The 22313-nt window shown below is 52.4% G+C and overlaps 1 protein-coding gene across 1 annotated transcript in view; it reads right to left on the reverse strand.

The window, feature by feature from the left end:
* The window catches only part of SYTL3 (synaptotagmin like 3), an 81340-nt gene that overhangs the window by 21132 nt on the left and 37895 nt on the right, over positions 1-22313 (reverse strand). The window contains exons 6-10 of the mRNA XM_080806302.1: positions 14377-14428; positions 13277-13346; positions 11506-11584; positions 7541-7665; positions 1052-1186 (exon numbers count right to left, since the gene is read on the reverse strand). Coding sequence (XP_080662428.1) covers positions 1052-1186; positions 7541-7665; positions 11506-11584; positions 13277-13346; positions 14377-14428 — 461 coding nt within the window. The remainder of the gene's footprint in view (positions 1-1051; positions 1187-7540; positions 7666-11505; positions 11585-13276; positions 13347-14376; positions 14429-22313) is intronic.

Here is a 22313-nt window from a genome sequence, read left to right on the forward strand (position 1 = left end):
CTCGCTCTGGGTCATACCAGAGGAGCTGGAATGCGAACCAAGAAGGTGGTTTCTAGAAGCTGAGTTCCTCACCACTCTAACCCACCAGGCAGCGAGTGCGTTTGGACTCTCAAAACAGCCCAGTGAGATAAAAGAAGAAGCCTGATGCCCATTTCCTTGATGAGGACTCTGTCGTCTGGAAAGTCTTTGTGATTGTCTGAGATTATTTAATAAGTCAAAGAGCTATGACAGTGAGGTGACCTGTCATCAAGGCTCTGTCACACCACATGCACGTCTGCATGAAGTCTCAGGCATGAAGTCTGCATTCCTTCGATGTTTTCAAATAAACAGACGAATGACAAAGAGGCCTGCCTCTCAGCACGGACAATCTTTAAAATATTTTGAAAAAGAAGAGCACAGTCAGGGGGCCCAGGCTACCTGACTTCACGGCTTCCTACAGTTCCCAGGACGGCGTGGTCTCGCCCCAGTACACAGGGCAAGGTCCGCAGAACAGAACAGAGAATCCAGAAAAAGACCCACCCTTTACACCTTTACTTGATTTGCAGCAAAGATACCAAAGTCGATGGGGGGGAAATGAGAGTCTTTTTTTACATAACTGAGTATCCATGCAGGGAAAGGAGACTCAGCCGACACCATTCACGACATCCGGGAGCCGGAGCACAGACTGTGCGGAAAAATGAAACCTTCATAAAGCTTCTAGAAGAAAACAGGAGGATGTCTTCATGACTCGTGGGTCGACACGACCCGAAAGTAATTGCAAGAGAAATATTTGATAAATTGGACATCACTGAAAGTAAAAACTTCTCATCCAAAGATACCATTATTTTATAAATTACTATCTGTCGGTATAAAAGAAAAGCCTCCAAAGTATAGCCAGGTTTCCCCAGCTCACAGGGTAGGTAAAATATTACCACCAAGTTCTGCTGTCCTGTTCCGGTTCATCCCACAGGCACCACTTCCCTCCTCCCCTTGCCTAACCACCCCCAACCCGCTCCCCGGCATCACGCGGACAGGCACGAGTCACGTGTCCAGGGAATTAGCAGAGACTCACGTGTCTTAAGCCTCCAGAGAATAAAGCGCTGGGCGTCAGCCTGGATGAGAGATTCTCCGGCTTCGGAACAGGATTAGGAAGGCGTTTGGGACTCTCTTGGTTGAGAGGTTTAAGAATATCCGGCGCGCTCGCCTTCTGGAAGAGGAGATACAGAGTTAATGATGGGGTCCGCGTCCCAGCGTGACTTTGTTGGAGCGAGGGAACTACAGTAAGCACAGCCTGCATCTGTGGCCCAGTGGCCCTCCTCTGCGAACTTGTGGGTGCTGAGCAAGGAGCACATTTCTGTTTAGATGAATGCATATGCACACCCCCGCGGGGGCCCGGCAGGCACCAGCAAGCACTGGGACAGTCACGAACAGTGGTGGGTGGATGGCTTACGGATTAGTAAGTCTTAAAGAGGTGAAGTCCACATTTTGACCTTGATAATGATCCTTGCAATAAAGCACATGAAATACAATATTTAGCCTATCAGTTTGAGCTCTACCGTGCCTATAAAAAAGGGAAAAATCAAAATATGTCTCTGAATTTTATCAAAATACTTTAATAGTACTTCTTCTATAATGTACACAGCTGTGCTTTCTGTGGTGGTCACTAGCTGCCGGTGGCTATTTAAATTTAAATTCCCATTCATTGCAAGTAAATAGAATCAATAAATTTAGCTCCCCTGTTGCTCTAGACACATTCCAAGTGCTCAGGATCCACACGTGGCCGTGGTTAGAAACTTCCCTCGAAATGGGTTAGCATCCCACAAGAAACACAAGGCACAAGGTAGGAAACCTCTTTCTGGCTGAACACATGAAGTTTGTGAATCTAGACTCTAGGTTTGGATGCTGGGTTGGAAGTGGAACTTGGAAATATCACATTTGCAGCATAGTCGTAGATTTCAGGAATGAAAGACTGAGAATATTAGCAAACAAGTGAAAAACGTGATTAGCTCCAGATGACTCTTAGGGTCTATGCTCTCGATCCCCAGAGCACCAGCTCAGTTCCATCAGGCATTTGCTAAGCAACATGATCTTCGACCCACTGCTCTAAGTCCTGGGGCAGAAAGCAGGGTCAGAGGAGAAGGGGGAGGAGAAGATGCACTGTCCGCCCTCCCCCTGGAGGAGCTCACCTAGCTGGTTGGAAATCAATACACCATTGAAATGGAGGCACAAGCCAAGTCAATGGGAAAGAGGAGAGGGAGAGCTGATGCAGAAGGGGGTGTTGAGATGATCTTCCAGGGGGAAGTAGGACCTGAGTGGGAGGTTGAAGCCTGGGTGGGGAGAGACTCGAAGGTGGGACATCATGAGCGGAGGTTCCATCATGACCGTCAAGTATAGAGCATGTTCCTACACCTGCTAGCGACCCAAGCAACCGCACAGACTCAAGAGGCCAGATTCTGACATGTCAGGTTGTCCAGAGAACAGGTAGCTTGGGGACACCAAACAGCGGGTCCAGGGGAGGAGACAGAGGGCTGGAAGAGTTGCAGATCCAAGGGGAGGATTTCAGGGATGAAGGATGTTTAAAGAGGAGGAAAGACTCACCTAAAATTAAAGAAATGCAGATTTTTAAAAATTGTCTATCAAATTAGCAAATATTAAAATAGTGTAACATTTAGTGCCAGCAGGGATGCTGAAAAGTGGGCTACTCTGCTTCTAGTGGTGGGGTAAACTGAGTCAACCCCAGAGGAGGGCAGTTTGGCAGCATGAATTATAAGCCCTAAAACGTCGCTGTAAAAAATGACAATATATATGTATTGACATGGAAGGAATTAAAATATAATGCTAGAGATCCTTAGAGTAAATTACAAAAGTGGAGGTGTGGCATGATGTCATTTTTTTTTAATAAAGATTGATTTATTTATCTGAGAAAGAGAGAGAGAGCGGGAGGAGGGGCAGAGGGAGAGGGAGAGATCTCAGGCAGACTCCCTGCTGAGTGCGGAGCCTGATGCGGGGCTCAATCTTAGGACCCTGAGATCACGACCTGAGCCAAAACCAAGAATCAGATGCTTAACCGACTGACTCATTCAGGCGCCCCATGATGCCGTTTTCGAAAAGCGAGTGACATGTGGTGTACTCCAAGTGACTGTCCTGGGTCAACACTGCTAGCTTTTTCTTCCCCTCCACCTCCTCCTCCTCGTCTGTTTTCTAAACTCTCATTAGTGTGTAGGCATGGGTTTTATCATATATAAAAGCAATAAAATCAATTTTGTAATTAAAGAATGGAATTCTGGTCAACTGTGTCAAAGGCGACAAAGTTAATGACAAGAATGATGTTCAAATTGGCCACCTCGTTCTTCAATCAGGGGTGCCTGGGGAATGCCCCGGGGAACAGTGTCGCACTGACATGGGGAATGGACTGCACGGAAGCTAGGAGTAAACAGGAGGGAGGGCAAAGCAGGACAAATGCAGTGACAGCAAGAGCAGAGGATGTTTTCACGGATGTGGGCCGTGACAAAGAAATGGAAGGGCAGCTTGAAGGGGATCCTTCAAAAGATGCTGCCTTCGTTTTTTGAGGTAGGGAAGATCAGGGCATCCTTGCAGGTTGAGGAGAAACAGAGACGGGAAAAGCATTGGGCTGATGGAGGAAGGTCCCAGAGAGGAGCGAGGAGGACGGACCCTGTACCTGGGAAGGCGCCACCTTGGGAAGGAACATTCATTTCTGAGGCAGGAGGAGAGGATGGCTAACAATCCAGAGAAACTCCAAGTGGGAGGAGTCAGAGGGCTCTCCTACCGCAAGGCCTCCACCCTCTGAGCGCCGCAGGGGATGGCCTTGGAGACTGGGAGATTCCATTTGAAATAGCAAACAAGGCAACCATCAGACCAGGATAGAAAGAATAAAATGAGCTAAATATTAACATAAAGCTTTGTGACACTTCGGTGTTCAATAATCACCTAAATCCATTTTCTGTAAGGCAACATCCTTTTGAAATCATAAAAAAATGATGACAGAAAGTTCTGAAAAGGAACAAAGAGAACTATCCTTATAATACTGATCACATAGCATGTCAAATTCATAGCCAGCAATGACTGTGCTTCTAAATATGTTAGAATTCCGGAAAACCTTTCATGAAAGCTTAGGGACAAAGATACATTCTTTGAAATTATTAGAAAAGTTGACACTATTCCGTCCACTATTCTGAAGAACATGCCTATTTTGAGTAAGGAATCAACCTGAAATGTCACGTTCAACTCTCCAGTAAATTCGGAAGGACCTGGATGACGGTCACGTTCCTTGCCATTAAAGGGCATCGAGATTCAAAGAGCAGCTTATCGACCCTGTGGAGACGGGCATTTTTTCCCCCTGTGATTTTTAATGTATTTCAGTATCCAGTTCAGGGCAGATTACAGAGAAAAATGATGGCTCCGACGAGACTGACTGCGCAGAGTTAATGCGTTTCCTGTTCTGTGCTGGAAGACGTTAGGACGGACTGGATCAAGTTATGGGCTCCCTAGAAGCCCACCGTCCGGGTGGCTGGGACTCTTTTCCACTGATCTTCAACAAGAGAAGCTGAGACCGCACCTGAATTATCAGAAAAACGCCAGGGCCGGGCTCGGCCAAAGGGACATGCTCCAAGCCTTGTGGAATCCCAGCTAAAGGGGAGGCTGCCTCTCCTGGGACCATCCTGGGGGGATCCACAGCTCCCAACCCTGAACCCAACACTGCCGCCTCCCTTCTCGTCTGGCTACTCAGCCTTCGAGTTGGGCAGCAGGTGGGGTGAGAGAAGGTATGCGGGAGCGCCCCGCCCGGCCCCGGTGGTTTCTTCAGATTTCAGACCGGACGTGGGAAAACTTCACATAAAGGGGCATAGAATGAAAGAAAGTTTTCTTCCCCGCCTGCGTCCTTGTTCCCTCTCCTCTGAGATGGCCCCGCCCAACGGCTTCTTGTGTTTCCTTCCTTGTTAACAGGTGCGTGTCTTTACGGCCCATGTACGTGCGCCACGCGTTAATAGGATGTGCAATAAAATCCCCCGGGGACAGGTAAGAGAAGGACAGTGAGAGAAGTCACCTCTCAAAAGAGTCCCCGCCCCGATGCTGCAGGGAGGGTCCCTACAGGGCATTTCCGGAACATGCGGCTCACACGTAATGGTCAGAGAAGCCACCCCGAGCTGCTTTCTCAGTTCCCAGCCCGGAGGCACCATGGGGTCTTCAGTCACCTCCTCTTTCCGCGCCCAGCATAGCCCCCCTGCAAAGTGGGCACCGATGTCCCCTCGTCCCAAAGGGCACCACGTCGTGCACTCGCAGTTGGCAAAATGCTTCCGAGTGCTCCGGTGAAGCCGTGAGCGTGACTTTCCCGAGCTCGCCAGCCAGGGCGTGTGTAATCGCAGTCTGACAAACGTCCTATTTAAGGGTGCACTCTCTATTTCAACCCCGTAATTATTTAGCATTTATAGAGCGGACCATGATTGCTGAGGACTTTATAAACATGCGGCTAAATTGCTCCCCGAAACAGCCACATCCTGGAGTGAGGTGCGGAGAGAGGAGGCCTGCAAATAGGAGGCGCAGGTCCCGCCCGGAGCACGGCCGCGAACCCGACGCGCACGGCAAGTGTCTGCAGGAAGGGGCGCTCTGGCCTTGGCCGTCCCTGACTTCCTCGCTTCTCCCCTCAAGCTACCCAGCAGCCAACGACGGTGCCTGGTCACCTCAGTGAGGGCTCGGATCAGAGGGGCTTCATCCTTTGTCCTCCTCGCATAGGGCTTAGAACGAGGAGGTTACGAGCATAGAATTTAGGAGCGCACAAACCCAGACTCTCCTCTTGGCTCCACATCTTACTGGTTATAGATACATGTATGTAGGTATTGGACTAGACGGCTACCCTCCGGCTGCAGCTCAGGCTCTAGATCTTTATTATGAGAGTAACAATAACTATCTCAGTACTTTTGTAAGAATTAAAAGTGACTAGTATGTGACAAACACTACCATCAGCCCGGAACATAGTATCCCCCGAATGCCAGCTAACCTCTGTTCCATGTGCTGACTCAGGGACGAGGGGGATGGTGTCTGTGCAGACCCTGGAGAGCCCCCGGGCACAAACGCTCGTTTGCACTTTGGAGTTTCAAAGGCCTTCCAAGTACATCTCCCAGGCTCGAGATGCCTTCTCCGAAATCTAGGGAGGTCCCGGGGCACCAGCGACATCACCTGCCCGCCCAACAGCTCCTCCGAAACTCGAGGACTCTGCATCTTACACCTGCCCCAAACCTACTGACTCAGCCTCTGCCTGTCAACAACGTTCCCCAGTGACTCACACGCACACTAAACTCAAGAACAGCTGCTCCAGAGTTCAGCCTCCAGACCAAGACCGCCCACCACCTTCCGGTTACGTAACCCCGGCCATGTGACTTCATTGTTCTATGCCTCAGTTTCCCTAAATGCGAAACAGGGGCCAAACGCAATATGCGGTTCATGGGGTAGCGTGAGGATAAAAGGAGATGATCCAGGGAAAGCCTGGAGTGGAGTCTGGCACACAGTAAGGAAGACCAGCAATTTCGGTAGCATGTTTAGGTGGCTTAGCTGGCCATTCAGATGCTGTGTTCTCTCTGGGGATCTTTACAAGCGGCCCGCGCCTTGGACAGAAGGAGTGTTATGAACGAGTATTAGCATCTCCATTTCGCCAAGAGCATGTCGATACTCAGGGAGTTCGTGTGACGTGCCCGGGGTGAAGGGTCATGGATGGAGGCAGGATCGGAACCTTGAGGCCGTGTGGAGGTTCCAGCAGGACAGTGGGGCTGGTTTCAACCACTTGCCTAAAGCAGGCTGTCTGGGGACATCCGGAGTGGAGCCCGCAGCTGTGGAGAAGGGGCCCCGCCGTGTCCAGCCAACCAGAGTGGTCCTACTGACCCTGTCAACAGCCAGGTGGTGGCACCTGCCCTAGCCAGGTCCCCCCAGCTGGACCAGAACCCAGGTGTTCTGATTCTAAAGATGCTTTCTCTCCTGTGCCAGCGCATCTACTTCAGACTTGGTTAATCCTGGTGGAAAGCCAGAGTAATTATGTCCTTAAAAGCCTTTATGAGCCGCATGCTCGCTTGTGGTTTAAACACCTGGAGAGCGCGTCCCCCGTGACTGCCCGCGGTCATGCAGCGTTTCTGTTTCTAGGGGTTTCTATCTGAGACCGGGACAGGTTGTAACTGGAGGTTGTTGGAAGTGGGAAGGCCTCTTGGCCTTCCGTGAGGATCTCCGACCCCAGGAATTACCTAGCCCATCTCGGCCTCACAGGTGGGTCCCTTGCCTTTGGGATGGCCTCAAAGCCGGCAGGGAGTTCCAGCAGACTCCGAGCAGCCCCAGGGGCTAGGGATTAGCCTGAAGCGTTTCCTTGCTCTCAACTATCTTCCAAATCGACCCTGAAATCTGACCATCATTTGGCCTGGCCTTCCCAATACAGAGCGGTTTATAATTATGGGTTTTTTTCAGACTGCTTAATGCGGTGCTATAAAATAAGAGGAAAACTAAATCGACAGAGAAAATGTGCTAGAAGTGGCTCTGGTGGTGGCCCGGTGGCCTTGGGGACTACCCTGGTGGTGACGTTGATGGCAGTGTCAGACAGGCTCCTCCTCTCCGTCCGGCTAGCACACTGCCTGGGACCCGTGGCCAGGAGTTGCTTGTCAGAGGTCATGTCATTCTGGGACTTGGAAAGCTCTAGAAAACAAATACAAGGGAGGACAGGTGGAAGCACACAGCTTTGACAGACTCATGGGGCCCTCCGCTGGGAGTCCCTGCACAACACCCCGAGGAGCCCCCAAAGTCCCCCGAGGCTAGGCTTACAGCATGGGGAGGATGGCGCACCCAACCCCTGGCTCTGGGGCCCCGGGGAGAGTCCCCAGACACGGCATGCTGGACACAGGCCCTACTGCACCATGCATGGCACAGAGGAGCTGGATTCCCAAAAGGTGACTGTGGGACCACACACTTCTGTGGGCTGAGAGCCTCCGTCAGGGTGGGAATGAGAGGGCAGGGGCGAGGGGGAGGTCTTCCGATATGCAGCCTGGACCACCAGACCGTGAGCACCCGGTTGTCTAAGCACAAAAAAGGCAGCCTAACAAACCAGCCAGCCTTTTAGGGGTTCCTTACACAGACTTATACCGAAATACCATCTTTTGGGACCCTTTGAAGACAGGTCGAAGCAAATTCAGGGTACCCCTACAATTCTCTTAATAAGCAAACCCTGGAAACACAACTTTGTCTTGCAGCGTAACAGTGGTCGGGGATAAAGGCGAGTTCAGGGAGACACAAGGAATCCACACACAGAAGTGAGCGAACCACCTCAGAGACGACTTTGTCCTCCAAAAATGTCTTCCCTTCACCACGGGGTCCTTGACTCTCTCAAACATGACCTTGAAACTATCTTTAGAGCAACTCTCTCCCATAGGTAACAAGGTGGCTCACGTATGCCATTTCTAATTTTCTGGTGGCCACATTTTAAAAAGAAACAGGTAAGATCGATGTTAACACTACGTTTCATGGAACACGATATACCCAAAATATTGTTAAACTATATAATCAATATGAAAATTGATGCAACTTTAATTGGGTAATGGACGCAGAATACTTCCTAGTTTCTGGTGGATGTTATGAAATGATCACCCCACTAGTTAGCATCCTTCCCCATGTAAGAGTCTTTCAATATTACTGTCTTCCCTGTGCTGTCCAATTAAGGACATTTTTAGCACTGAGTTTCTGGGATCTAGTGCGTATTTTACCCTTTTTCCGGGCAGGCCACATCTCAGGAGCCACGTGCCGTTGGCGTGTGGGACAGACCAGCTCCAGAGCTCCCTGCCTCCTGGTCCGCTCCTCGAGACACTATTTCTCCGGTGTCTCCGGCACGTGCTGCTAGGGCGTAATCTGCATCTCTTTTCTCTAGAGGGGACCCTCCCCTGCCCCCCGGGACCCCCAGGCTGTGTGGGAGCTCTCCTGTCTGAGAGCACCGCTGTCCACACTGTCCTCGGGTCTACCCTCCGGAGACCGTGGGGCATCTTTCTGCGCCGGAAGCTAGCGGGTCCCAGCACACACTGGGCCCTCGAAGCGGACAGTGAACATGAGCTCCTCATACAGCCAAACCCCAGCCCCACTACAAAGTGGGGGGGGAGCCCCAGGAGGTGAAACCCCCCTTAAGGACGGTGTCCTCCCCCTGCCATCTGCGAGGCACTCACCCCAAAGCCCCTGCCTTCGTCTGGTCCACCTACATTCACAGACGAGGCGGGCGGGGTGTCTCCCAAGGGATTCTAAAGTCCAGGCTTGGCATCGGCATTATGTGGTGAAAAGGAAAAGAAACAGCAAGAAGCGCAGAAGGGCCCTGAAGCGAAAATCAGCGTTCTTCCTTCCTCCTCCCCTTTCAAGGCGGCCAGGAGCTGACATCTCTTAGAAACGCAGCCGTAGGGGCGCCTGGGTGGCTCCGTGGGTTAAGCCTCTGCCTTCAGCTCGGGTCATGATCTCAGGGTCCTGGGATCGAGCCCCGCATCGGGCTCTCTGCTCGGCAGGGAGCCTGCTTCCTCCTCTCTCTCTGCTTGTCTCTCTGCCTACTTGGGATCTCTCTCTCTCTCTCTCTGTCAAATAAACAAAATTTAAAAAAAAGAAAAAAGAAACGCAGCCGTAATAAAAAGGGCTGGGATGGCTCCGTTCTTCCAACTGGACTGGCTTCCTGGGGCAACCCTTTACCTCGTTGCTCTGGGGTAGCTCCCCAAACTCTTCAGGCCAAGAGCCCCTCCAGCCAGCCCCCCACGGACCCCAGGTGACACCCGAAAGAGGCCGTCCTCTGCAGCAGCACTTCTGTAAGAAAGAGCTGCACAACGGATCGAGAGGGACAGGTGCCCCATAGCTCAGGACCGGAAGGAAGAGGAGTCACCCCCACCCAGCTGCGCGCCCTGAGGCAGAGACGGCGTGAAAGGTGTGTGGTCCGAGCTCTTTCCCCAAGCAGCCGGAGCACGTGGGAGAGGCGCTCACAGACCGTCCCTCCCGGGGGCCCGTTCAGCCCTGCCCCTGGGCTGACGTCTCCACATCCCATGAAGCACTAGAGCCTGAACAGGCAGGGAGGGGGCCCAGGTTAAGGGCTTCAATCCATGTCCCACGGCAGAGAAGAGATGCTGCTCTGCTCCTTCGAATCCCCCCGCCCCCCAGGGATTAGCCCCAGCTGCCCCCTCGGGTCTGCTGGTTTGCATGGACGGCATCGTCCCAGCACTCGAGGTGCCCCACTGGCAAGTGTCGAACATGAGGGCATGGCTCAGGCGAGGCTACGGGCGCGGAAGCCTCCAAACGGCCCCCCCCCCCCCGTGGGTCCCAGCAGGTGTCGGAGGCCGAGAGCGACCTGGGACAAGCTGGAACGCGTGTCCCGCCTCTCTGGGTGTCTGGCTGAGGGATCACCAGGTCCCAGCTAACGCCGAGGCAGGATTCCAGAATGCAGCGGTGGGAGCGGATTCCCGTAAGCCTCGTGGATTTAGGCAGAGGCTGTGCTTCTAGAAAGCGATGCGGAGACGTTTGGACAAGAAGAGCGGCAGCAGGAGCAAAGCCTCGGCTGAGTGCAGGGACCGGCCTTCCAGGCTGGCGCGCGCGGAGGGTGGATGTCCTGGGAGAGCCAGGCGGACTCCCGGGGTGACCCCCAACCCCCGACCTCTATCAGCCAGCAGGCGGCAGGCAATTCAGCGGCTCAGTCCTCCTGGGCAGCTGGGGACAGACCGTCTCAGGGGACGGTCGCCTTTCTGCTCGTCTGAAAAGTGGTACTTTGGTTTCAGTCGTCACCAAGCAGCTCAGAAGGGCTCGTGGGGAATACGGAGAACGAATTAAAATCAAGTAATGAGACTGTCTCAAGCCAAGGGACAACACGGAGCTCATCCACATGCACCGACGTGGGCAGAAGCTAAACAGAAGCGTGGTAAAAGGGACTGGGTCCCTGAAACCCTCTGCTGCCCCTGGGACCCTCTCTCTGGGCATCCTTGCGGGCCTGGGCTATTGTATGCAGTTTGCGGCTTAAGATCAACAGGAAAGACTCTCCGAGCAGAGGGACACTGAAAGATGCAGGATTCTAAGCAGTGGGAGTTCTGGGCTCCTCACATCTGTGAATCACATGATTGTTGCCCATTGAGGGAGATAAATGGACCAAGACGGAAAGAAGAATGGACAAGCAGTTCCGTGCAAAGGACGGACACCGGGCCGTGCCTGGCGGGAAAGCTCCCAGATCGCATGCCCCAGAGCCGCCCTACCCCGCTGTCCTTGTGGGGCCCTGGGAGAGGCTGGGGCGGCTGCCCATCCTGGTCCGTGCCGGCTGCTTCCCACCATGTGCTGAGCTCTGGCAGGTCTGGGCAGCAGCGGGGGTAAACTGAGCCAGGCCAGTGCCCGAAGGGTATCTCCTCTTCCCCCAGGAAACCAGAGGCTGCCTCTGCGGGTGGAGGGGTGAAGGGCTGGGGTGCTGGCTCTCCCCAGGAGCTGGAGACAGAGAGGTCCCCTTGGCCGGCAGTGGGGAGAACACACGCAGGGGCATCCACTTACTTTTCATGTGGGTGGTAACAGACAGAAACAAATTTTCCACGGATTTATTAAATCCTTTAAACTGACCAAGTTCCTGTAACTAAAACAGAGACAGAGGAGAGAGAATGAGAGTTACAGCTGAGAACTCGTGTCTGCCCCAGCCGCCTCCAGGCTGCCAACCCCCAAATGCCGGCAGGTGTGAGTGAGGCGCACGGGCTCCGAGTGTGTGCAGGTGTGTGTGCGTGCATGTCTGCGGAGGGGAGGGCACGAGCCTCTCAGGAGGCAGGGACCCTCTTAGTCAGCCGCCTTCCTCTGAGGTTTGACACCCGCCTTTTGGGTAGGGGCATCAGCAGGGGTGTTGACGTGGTGACAACTACCTCCCGGGAATAACGCCCGACATTCCACTGGCTCAGACCGTACTCAGGTGGACTCCTGCTTCCTTAACCAGCTCTTGTATGACCCCACCCCAGCTCCACACAGAGAGGAGGCCAACATAGCACATAACACAGTGGCCAGTGGTGGTACCAGGCTCAGAGCACCAGGCTGGAGCCAAGGAGTGAGTCCACCCTGCTAAGCAGGAGAGAGAAGAAAAAGGAAGCAAAAGTGACAGAAAGGACGTCACTTTCCCCTTCAAGTCCCATCCCGCCATCCCTCCCCCTCCCCTTCCCCATCCTTCCTTGCATCTGCCCTATCCATCCCTCCACCCATCCATCCATCCAACCCTCCATCCATACACTCCTCCATCAACTCATCTGTCCGTCCATCCATCCATCCATCCTTCCATCCATCCATCCCTCCCTCCCTCCATCCATCCACCCAACCCTCCATCTCTCCTCCTATCTATCCCTCCCTCCCGCCATCCCCCTATCCCTGTATCCATCCATCCATCCATCCATCCATCCAGGAACTATATCTTGAACACATCTGTGCTGGGACAATTTCGGAAGATCTAGAATCTCAAGGAGAAAGTGGAACAGAATTTGGAAGGTCATTCCAGGGTCTCAGTTTGAAACTGGGAAAAGAATAAATATACTCTTTTTCTCATGAACATATGAACATGCCCTTCTCTGTGCAGATGTAGTTACTTTCTTCAATTCACAGAAGAAGAAGAATGAAAATAATCAAGACCGTGCGTTTTCATGGTACTTTACAGATTCCAAGTACCAGCACAGACATCATTTCATTGATTTCTCACACCAGCCATGAGAAGCAAGTCAGCAGAGTATAATTATTTCCACCTCCCAAGCGGGAACCCAGGTAACTTCCCAAAGATGACACCACTAATTTCTGTGGACAGAAAGGGTCCTGGTCTATTTTCTGTTAGCATCTGTAAATACTCAAAACACACACACACACACACACATCCCCCAGGCACTCCCACACCCATGAATCACACACCTGTGAATCAACCTGTGTTTATTCCTCTTTACATCCCCAGAGACCCCGACACACGGCAGCCGATTCAGGCCCCCACACTCAAGAGCGCAGAGCACACATAGGGAAGACAGTCAACAAAATGACAAGAGTAAAGTGGTAGGGATGTGGGGGCAGGTGGGGATGTGGGGACAGATGAAGAAGTGGGGTGCACACAGAAGGTGAGTCACTGCTAATGCCCGCAGAGCATGGTGGGAGCACAGACACTGGGCAGGCCCAGCACGTCCGGCCTCCATGGCCTGCTTCACCCACAGGTGGATCCCTTTGCCCCCGCGACCTTGGTCCAACCTCTCAGACCCCCTTCTCCCCGCCTCCCACTTCCCCGTCCCCGGAGAGGCGCACAGAACGGACACGTTACCCTCTGAGAGCTGCTGCTGCACTGGCTTTCGCTCAGAGGAGGTGGCGTCGGAGGAACCACAGAAATCTTGCTGCCAAGGAGAAATACAGGAATAAGAAGCAGGTTACGAATGATCCGACTATTTGTCTGACAAATAAATACACGGGACTCGCCATCATCCTATAGTTAAAGTTCTCTGATCTTCCTTTTTTTGCTTTTACTTCCTCACATTTTAGAAGAGGATCGGGCAGCCCTGCGTGGATCTGCTCCTCCGGGCGGGTCATCCTCTCCTGGTATCGGGATGCGGCCGCTGAGCACCGAGCTGCCCCCCGCCTCGCGCTCCACGCGTGTGGTCTAAAGTAGCCGGGCCGCTCCTGAGCCCAGCGCACGTGCATGTGCCCTGCGGACGGGCACGTTCTCTCAGCTGAACCCGCCTAGGCAGAAGTGCCAAAATCACCGCGAATGCCAAAATCAAGCAGGAAGGGAATCAGAAGGTGGTGGGGGGAGGGGCGCCTGGGTGGCTCAGTCCATTAAGCGGTTGCCTTCAGCTCCCGGCATGATCCCAGAGTCCTAGGATCAAGCCCCGCATCCCCCGTCCTTGGAGCCTGCTTCTCTCTCTCAAATTATTTTCTCCCTCTCTCTCTCAAATAAATAAATAAAATCTTAAAAAAAAAAAAAAAAGAAAAGAATAGGAAGAAGAAGTTAGCATCTCACAGATCTCACAGACCATGCCTCATTGCTGCCAATTTTATTCCACGGAGCCTGTGAGGCGTCAGGCACTGGGCATGATCCTGGAGATGCGAATGATTCATAAAAGCAAATGCTTGGTTTAGAACTTCGCCCTCAAAAATAATATTTCATTTTCTTGCCACATTTCAGGAGAATTTAGGAAATAAAACCTTTAGTGAGAAAATGCCCTGCAAGCTCCCAAGAAGCCTCTTCCCAAGAATGTGGAACTAGCTCTGTTTCAATCTTTTCCGGGCACTTTATCATTAAAAAAAAAAAAAAGTCACATTCCACAGCAGCCACGTCTGAGAGTCAAGAGATCTCAAGTTCTTTCAGCGTCCTTTGTTCCCCAGGCCAGGAGGGACCAGGACGGTCTGCCCTCGCCCCACACTCACCTCAGCTCCTGATAAGATTGTAAGAGCTTTGCTCCGGCTGTCGCATGTTTGCCTGGGAGAGATACCAGCAAAGGTCATTCATTAGTGAGGAGACAACCTTGGTGATGCACACACGGGAAGTAATCAATTAAAATTATTCTTTTTCTAATACCACTTCTTACAGTTAAAAAGTAGAAGACCATCTTGGGGTGCTAGAAAGGCTCTAAAATTCAGCTGTGATAATGGTCACACAACCCTGTAAATTTGCTAAAAATAATTAAACTATATTATATGTTAAAAATACATGTTAAAAAACAGATGACGTGTATGCTCTATAAACTACATCCCACAAAAGTTGTTCAAAATGCATTCATAACCACAAACATAAACATAATCGCTGGGAATGACCGCTTTTAATAAGCGTTGACGTAGGGTTAGATTTTCTAAATCTGGAAAATTTGAAAAGCAGTCCGAGCTCCCAAGCTTCCATTGGTCCTTTGGAAACATTTAATAATAGCATGACTATATTTCTTTAAACATTCCTTGTTATGGGGATTAAATTAATCTGTCAAAAAATGTAATCTACTTATTTGTAGTTACAGAGGCCAATGATTTCCTCAGTAAGGCTCTTCTGATATAGTACTCCTTTTGTTTCAAGGCAAGGGGATTTTATGATGTATTAAGGCCCCAAAAATAGAACTCTCCACATCCATCGTTCTGTGAACACGATGTTTCCTGGCCCAGCGCATAGGAAGAGGTTAGGCTGCCGCCCCAGGCTCCGCCGCCCCATGCGAGGCCGCCATGCTGTCTAGCTCCCGTGTGGTGTGGGGAAGGTCTTGATCCATCCCACAGAAAGACTTACACACACATTCATACCATCTCCATCAGACGAGAAGCAGGGCTGGGAGGACTTTGGGAGGGGACGGCAAGCGTCTCGGATATCAAGGCCCAAACCCTAGAGCCAGGAGGCAGCTGACCCCCCAGGGGAGGGGTTCCTCACCGGAGCCGACCTCAGGGAGTGGGGGAGCCCCGAACTCTCATGTCAAACTCTGAAACCACCTGTCTGTGTGCATTTTGGGGGGTCAGTGATGGAGTTCACCAGAGTCTCAAAGGAGCTCGTGAGCCCTCCCCCCCATTAAGAAAAGCGCATCTAAGGCAGATCAGAAAGGCAGCCCTGAGGGCGCCTGGGTGGCTCAGTGGGTTAAAGCCTCTGCCTTCGGCTGGGGTCGTGATCCCAGGGTCCTGGGATCCAGCCCCACGTCGGGCTCTCCGCTCAGCAGCGAGCCTGCTTCCCTTCCTCTCTCTCTGCCTGCCTCTCTGCCTACCTGTGATCTCTGTCTGTCAAATTAAATAAAATCTTTAAAAAAAAAAAAAAAAGAAAGAAAAGAAAGGCAGCCCTGAAGGCCGAGAGCCGCACCTGCAGAATCAGCCTGCAAGGGGTGGGGGGGAAGCCCACCCCCGCGGGAGCGCCTGGACGCACAGCCGCGAGGCCAGAAGGAAGAGAGAAGTGAACCTGAGCGCCTCCCCGTCGGATGTCATGAAAGCAGAGAAAAACAAGGCAGAGAAACAGAAAAATGAGCACCACTACTCCCCCAGGGTGTCCTGGGTGAAAACGCAGAACCCAAGGGACAGCAAGCTCTGAGCCCCTGGGAGCAGCCGGTGCGCTCACCGTGGGCGCTGGCTGCCTTCCCACGGCCTGCCTGCTGCAGACGCTCCGCATCCTGTCCCCGGACTGTGGTGACAGTGTCCCCAAGGCACAGCCACCTGGCACAGCGCCCTCTCCCATCGATGCGGTCCTTCTACGGCCTAAAGCCCTTCGGTGACTCCTCACCGCCACGGCCCAGAGTCCAAGCCCCATGCAGCGTCCCTGGGCCTCCACACCGGCCCGGGCCCACCTCGCCTGCCCACTTTCTCTCCCTGCACAGACACTGCCTACTCACTCCCACTTACCGCCACCTCATCTGCTAGCGCCCGCTGCCCGGGCATTTCTACCTCAGGCCCCTATCTCCATCCTCAACTTTGGCTTAGTCCCCCTTCACCCCATTCCCCCGTACCCCTCCGGAGGGCCCAGGGAAGGCCGGGCCGCAGACGGCTCTCTGCTGCCCCCTGCTGGCCGAATCGGGTCTGGCCGGCTGCACTGTGGGCTCCGCAAAGCCTCTCCGTAGAGTGAGAATTCCAGGCTCTACCCAGTCTCTGTCCTCTGCGCCTGTGACAACAGCCATACACAATATCGGAACTATGGAGGGGAGGTGGGGGGGATGAGGTAACTGGGGGATGGGCATTGAGGAGGGCACGTGATGGAATGAGCACTGGGTGTGACACGCCGCGGATGAATCAGTAAACTGTCTCTGAAGCTAATAACGGGTTATATGTTAATTAACTGAATTTAAATAAAATTTAAAAATAAGTAAAATTTTAAAAAATAAAGAGGGGTACGTCTGTGCCCCAATTAAACTTGATGGACATTGGAATTTGAATTTTTTTATGGGTTTTTTTTTATGGGTTACAACTATTGTTTGGACAGTTCCAAAATGTAAAACTCATTATTAACTCGCAGGACGTACAAAAACGAACAGAGGAACAGGTCTGGCCCTCGGGTCCTACCGCACCCCCATGTCCTTTCTACTCCGAGTGTGGGCAGCCCCGCCCCCTGCAGCGGCCGCAGGGAGCCTGTGGGCAATGCAGAGTCCCAGGCCCAGCCCCGCTGCACGGAATCAAGGTCTGTTCTCCGAAGTTTGGGAAGCCCTGCCCTGTGGCCGGGTCCAGCTCCCCTGTTTATTTCCCTGGTTATATTATATGCCTGTTACCGCCTCCTCTAGTCCCTCAGCTGTTTCTTATCAGAGGCTTCCTTAAAAAGCACTATTGACTTTCTGTTAACGTAAAAATGCAAGTAACAGGGGCGCCTGGGTGGCTGAGCCCACGGGGCGTCTGACTCTTGATTTCCGCTTCTCACGATCTCAGGGTCCTGGGCCTGAGCCCCCCTACTGGGCTCCGCGCTCAGAGTCGCCTGGAGAGTCTCTCCCTCTGCCCCTCCTCCCCCTGCTCCCTCTTGCACACGCGCTCGCTCTCGCTCTCTCGCTCTCTCTGAAAAAAACTAAATAACCACGCATGTAACCAGGGGGAGGAAATGCTGATCAGAGGAGCCCTCCCTGGTGTCCTCCCAGGTGTCGGGAAGCAGTGGCCCCGCTGTGCTGCTCTGGCCGCTGTGGCCCGACCGGGAGCCTGGGCTTCCCTCGAACGTTCGAGAAGGCCCGGCCGCCATTCGTCAGCAGCCGGCTGCACGGGCTGGGCGCAGCGCTCCACTCGCCTTTGCTTCTCGGGTTGTCTCCAGGTGTCATCTCTAACGTATCAATGAAAACCGAGGCTCGGGGACATTTTGTAAGAGGCCCAAAGCCCCAGGGTCCAAAGACAAAGGTGCCTTTTGCACCATGACTCACCTCCGGAGCCGGACGCACACAGGGTGGAGCCGTGACGGGCACGCGGGCTCTACCCTTCTCTCTACCTCGCTCACGTGGGAAAATGTCCATAATAAGAAGCAAGGGGAGAAACAACCACTTATGAACCAACGGCCAACTCCGTGAAAACTCTGAGAGGCGTCATTTTAGACACGCTTTCTCCTCGTCCCGAGTGTCTCCCCTGCGAGGAACCAAGCCTGGGCGCCTGGGCTGGGGCATCCAGCCTCGGGGGTGAGGGTGAGGGAGAGAGGGGCCAGGCAGCGAGGGTGCCAGCAGCCCCCCGTGCCCCCCTCGGGCTCCCCTTGGCCTCCTAGCCTGCCCCCTGCCACGCCCTGGCCCGAGCAGAGGGGAGGCGGTCCTCGGCCTGCAGCCCACTGTCCACGCGGATACAACAGACACAGAGAGAACGTCCTCGACCGCATTCAAGGCTGCCCTGGGTTGAGTTGTACCCCCTGAAAAGACGGGTTGAAGTCATCTTTTTTTTTTTTTTAAGATTTATTGGTTTGTTTGTTTGTTTAATGGGGGGCGGGGCAGAGGGAGAGGATCTTCAAGCAGACTCCCTGCTGAGCACAGTTTGACCCGGGGCTCAATGCCACCGTCCTGAGATCATGACCTGAGCCGAAATCAAGAGTCAGATACAACCGACCGAGCCGGCTCGGTGCCCCGAAGTCCTACTCTTTAGCCCTGTGACTGTGACCTTATTTGGAGAGTCTCGACCCCACGGGCAGCACTCTGAGAACCCAGGTCCCGTCTTCCTCATCTCAGTGTCGCCAGCACCAGCGGAGCCTTTGTCTCACGGGGCGGGGCGGGGGGGGGCGGTTATAAAGATGACGACAGCAACCAGAACTATTTTAACAATAAGCGTGACCTCCTCATTCGAGCTGAGTGACCAAATAGATAGGAACAGGTCATGGGGGCGCCTGGTGGCACAGTCGGGTAAGTGTCCGGCTCTGATTTTGGCACAGGCCGTGATCTCGGGGTCGTGGGATCGAGCCCCACACAGGGCTGTGTGCTCAGCAGGGCGCCTGCTTGAGATTCTCTCTCCCCGGTCCCTCCCCCACTTCTCACGCTCATTGGCAGGCTCTCTCTAAAATAAATAAATAAATCTTTAAAAAAAAAAAATGAAGGTCGCCGCTGTCTCACGACCTGGCGTCCATGGGACTCACCCATTCATCCACCTCCTCCGGGGAGAACACACAGGAGCCCCTCGCGGAGAAAAGCAAGACACAAGCTCCGCTCACGGTCCCGCACGGATCCGGTCCCGCCACCGAGCGCAGCGGTGGTTTCCAGAGCCAACACCCGACCGGCCGCGGCACACGCGTGTCTGCGACAAGTCGCTGTCTGTGTGCCACTTTGCGATGGAAAGAGAGCCTGGGGGAGGCCTCTCGTCTCGGGTGTTTGCAAGCGCCCCCACGGGCCCGCCGCCCCTCTCAGCAGCCTCCGCGGCCACCCGCCCCTCCTGTGCCCTGCAGCCCGGGCCTGCAGCGGTGGCCGGGCCCTGCTCCCCCGACTCCTCCCACTTGGGTGACACCGGCCCGAGCAGCTTCCGTGGAACCCCCGTGCGACACCCGAGGGCAACGTGATCAGGCCGGTGAACCATGTTGTCCCGTGGCCCAGCAGCCTCGTGTCCGGAACTCTGGGATCTGCGTGGCTTCTTCGTCTTCCAAGACAGCCCCGCTAACCTCCCCTGCCAGACCGAGAGGCCCCACAGCAACCCTTGATTGGGGCAGTCCCACACAACCGTCCGGTCCTGTGTGGGGTCCTGATGGGGAGCGAGCAGACCATCAAATGGGAGGGGGGCCTGGCCCACGACCACCTCTCCGATGGCACCCCGGGAGGGGGAGCAGCAACCCACGTAGGAAACCACACTCTGGAATCCCAGGTGTGCCCCGAAGCAAAACACAGGTGGGGCGACCCCACGTGGAGCTCCCTGCGAATGAGGCAAACGTGCCCCTTCCTCAAGATACTTTCGTCTACCCCAGGAGTTGGTTGTAATATATGGATGTTGTAAGAACAACACCTTTTGCTGATTCTTCCAGAAAAATCATCACAATAAGCACACAAGTCTCGGATGTCTATGATGCAAACCGTACCCTCTTAGGGGTGGCTCCCTAGTACAGTGCTCAACCCGCTCCACTGTATGTGACCGTTCTGATAGTTGGCCCACACCGGAGCTGGGGTATCCTCAAAATTCTAGGAAGGTGAATAAAACCAGGAGTTGAAAACCAACCAACCAACCAACCAACCCAGCAATTGTGGGGGGAGGTGTTGGAGAATTACAGTGTGTTTTAGGACTTTTTTCTTTCATAGGAAAGGAAAAAAATCTCTAGAACAATAAGTTTTAGACCAATTTTTTGGCTCACATATGCAAAACGGAAAATGTCTCAACAAATTTGACCTAGAAATCCCTCAGCATATAATCATGATGTCCTGTCATAAATGGTTTTAAAGCTGGATTCCAGAGCCATTCTTAAATATATTTTAGTCCTTAGAGAAGCTTTGAGCTTAAATAGCACTGGGGCCAAGGGGCTGCCCCAGGATGAAAGAAGATAAGAGCACAGAACCGTGAATCAGCAACTAATGCCCTCCAGGAGAGCAAAAATTAATAATAGTTGATTTATAATCCTGTTGGCAGAAAATCTCTCTCAGCCAGTGTCCTTCGGCCATGAGACATTACTCTTCTGCTTAGTCACAAGAGAGAAAAATAATTTTTTCTTCTTAATTAAGCCCTTTATTCTATCAGTAGAAATTCTGGATGGCTTTCATGTTGATAATAATCACCAGGAGCTGGACAGTAACTCTTCCACAAAGATACACTTAGGCTGACGGTTAGAATGTCTGGCCCAGGTTTGTTGAGGACCTAGGGGCTAACAGAATATAGACTGCCTTCCTGCGTTCCTGGATTTTCTCTAAAAATTGGATGTAGGGTTTAGGAGTCCTCTATCCTAAAGAATTTAGATATTAATCCCTTATCAGATATGTGATTTGCAAGTATTTTCTTCCCTTCCATGGGTCACCTTTTTACACTGTTGACAGTGTCCTTTGATGCACAAGCTTTTCATTTTGATGTAGGACAATCCAACTGACCTTGACAATCTAAGCAATTCCATTTTTGAGTTCCTACTGTGAACAAAGCCAAAGGCACCATGAAGTCAAAGACGGCTAAACTCAAAAACCTGCCTCCAAGGACCACTACCTAGAAACATTGGATGAGAACCAACAGTTTGAAGGTCACGGGCTCCCTTCAGCAGGAGTCATAAAATCGACCTGACAGTCTCTGTTCTTATTCAAATGGGCCCGTCTGAAAATCTGTCCGGGACACATCGAGGAATTCAATCATCTGGGAAAACCACCTCTAGGGCTCACACCCCCTCCTGTGGGTTTGTGTTCATTTTGTCTTCCCTCTGAAGGACAGTAGTGAGGAGAAAATATCGAGAGATAAGATGTCACATTTTCTTTAAAATAAGGCAAGAGCATAGACCAAATTATGTATCTGGGAAATAAACATGATTTCATAAAGCCGCCCTCTCGTGAATATAAGTACATGAGCTAGGCACTTGATCCGCAACCTCCAGAAAGCGTTCCTCAATCATCCTTGCAAAATCCACCTGCTGAATTGCATGGGAGGAAGGTCTCTACTGAGCCAGTAAGCAGAGAGGCAATCAGGGCAGGGCTTTGCGATGGGGTCACCCCTATTTACTCATACCTACTTCTTTGAATTTGTGAGCCCGAGTGCTCCAACCCCCACACAGGGAGAAGCAGGCTCTCTGCTGAGCAGGGAGCCGGACACGGGGCTCGGTCCCATGACCCTGGGACCATGACCTGAGCTGAAGGCAGACGCTTAACAGATTGAGCCACCCAGGCACCCCAGCCTCCCTAAATTATTGTGTTTCCCAATTACTAACAGTGGAGTGAAAGTCACAACAGGTTGTTTATATATAACATTTAACTATTCTGAAACCTGAAAAAATGTTAGTATTAAGAGTATTAGTATTGTCATCTTTCTGCTCTTACACTCAAATATCAAGCAATAAAATGTCATGGTTGTAAAAAAAAAAAAAAAAAGGTAAAACACGCATTCACAGCAAGTAGCCAGAAGAGGGCGCTATCTTTATAAGTTTAGCAGATGCCAAAAAAATGAAAGATGGGTTTTCAGTTTCAGTTCTCTAAGTTATTAGTGATCTAGAAAAGTGTCATCAAAATTGCTCATTATATTTGCTACTTTACCAGTGGCTCTCAAACTTAAAATGCATAAAAAATTATCTAGGGACTTGTTAAATACACACTCTTGAGTCACACCTGGTCCCATGGAATGGGGAACTTTGAATTTGAGACACTTTTTGCAGCTGATCCTGGAGCAGGGTTCCCAGAAGCCACAGTAAAAACTCTAGGCGCAGAGATGGCCAAGTGCCCAAGGGTGGAGAGGCAGGAGGCGACCGTACCAGATGGCTGGGTAGCTCGCGGCCTGCGGAACACTGCAGACCCCACGGAGGTCTGTACGCT

This window comes from Martes martes, assembly GCF_963455335.1.
Source record: "Martes martes genome assembly, chromosome: 6".
Taxonomy (NCBI): Eukaryota; Metazoa; Chordata; class Mammalia; order Carnivora; family Mustelidae; genus Martes; species Martes martes.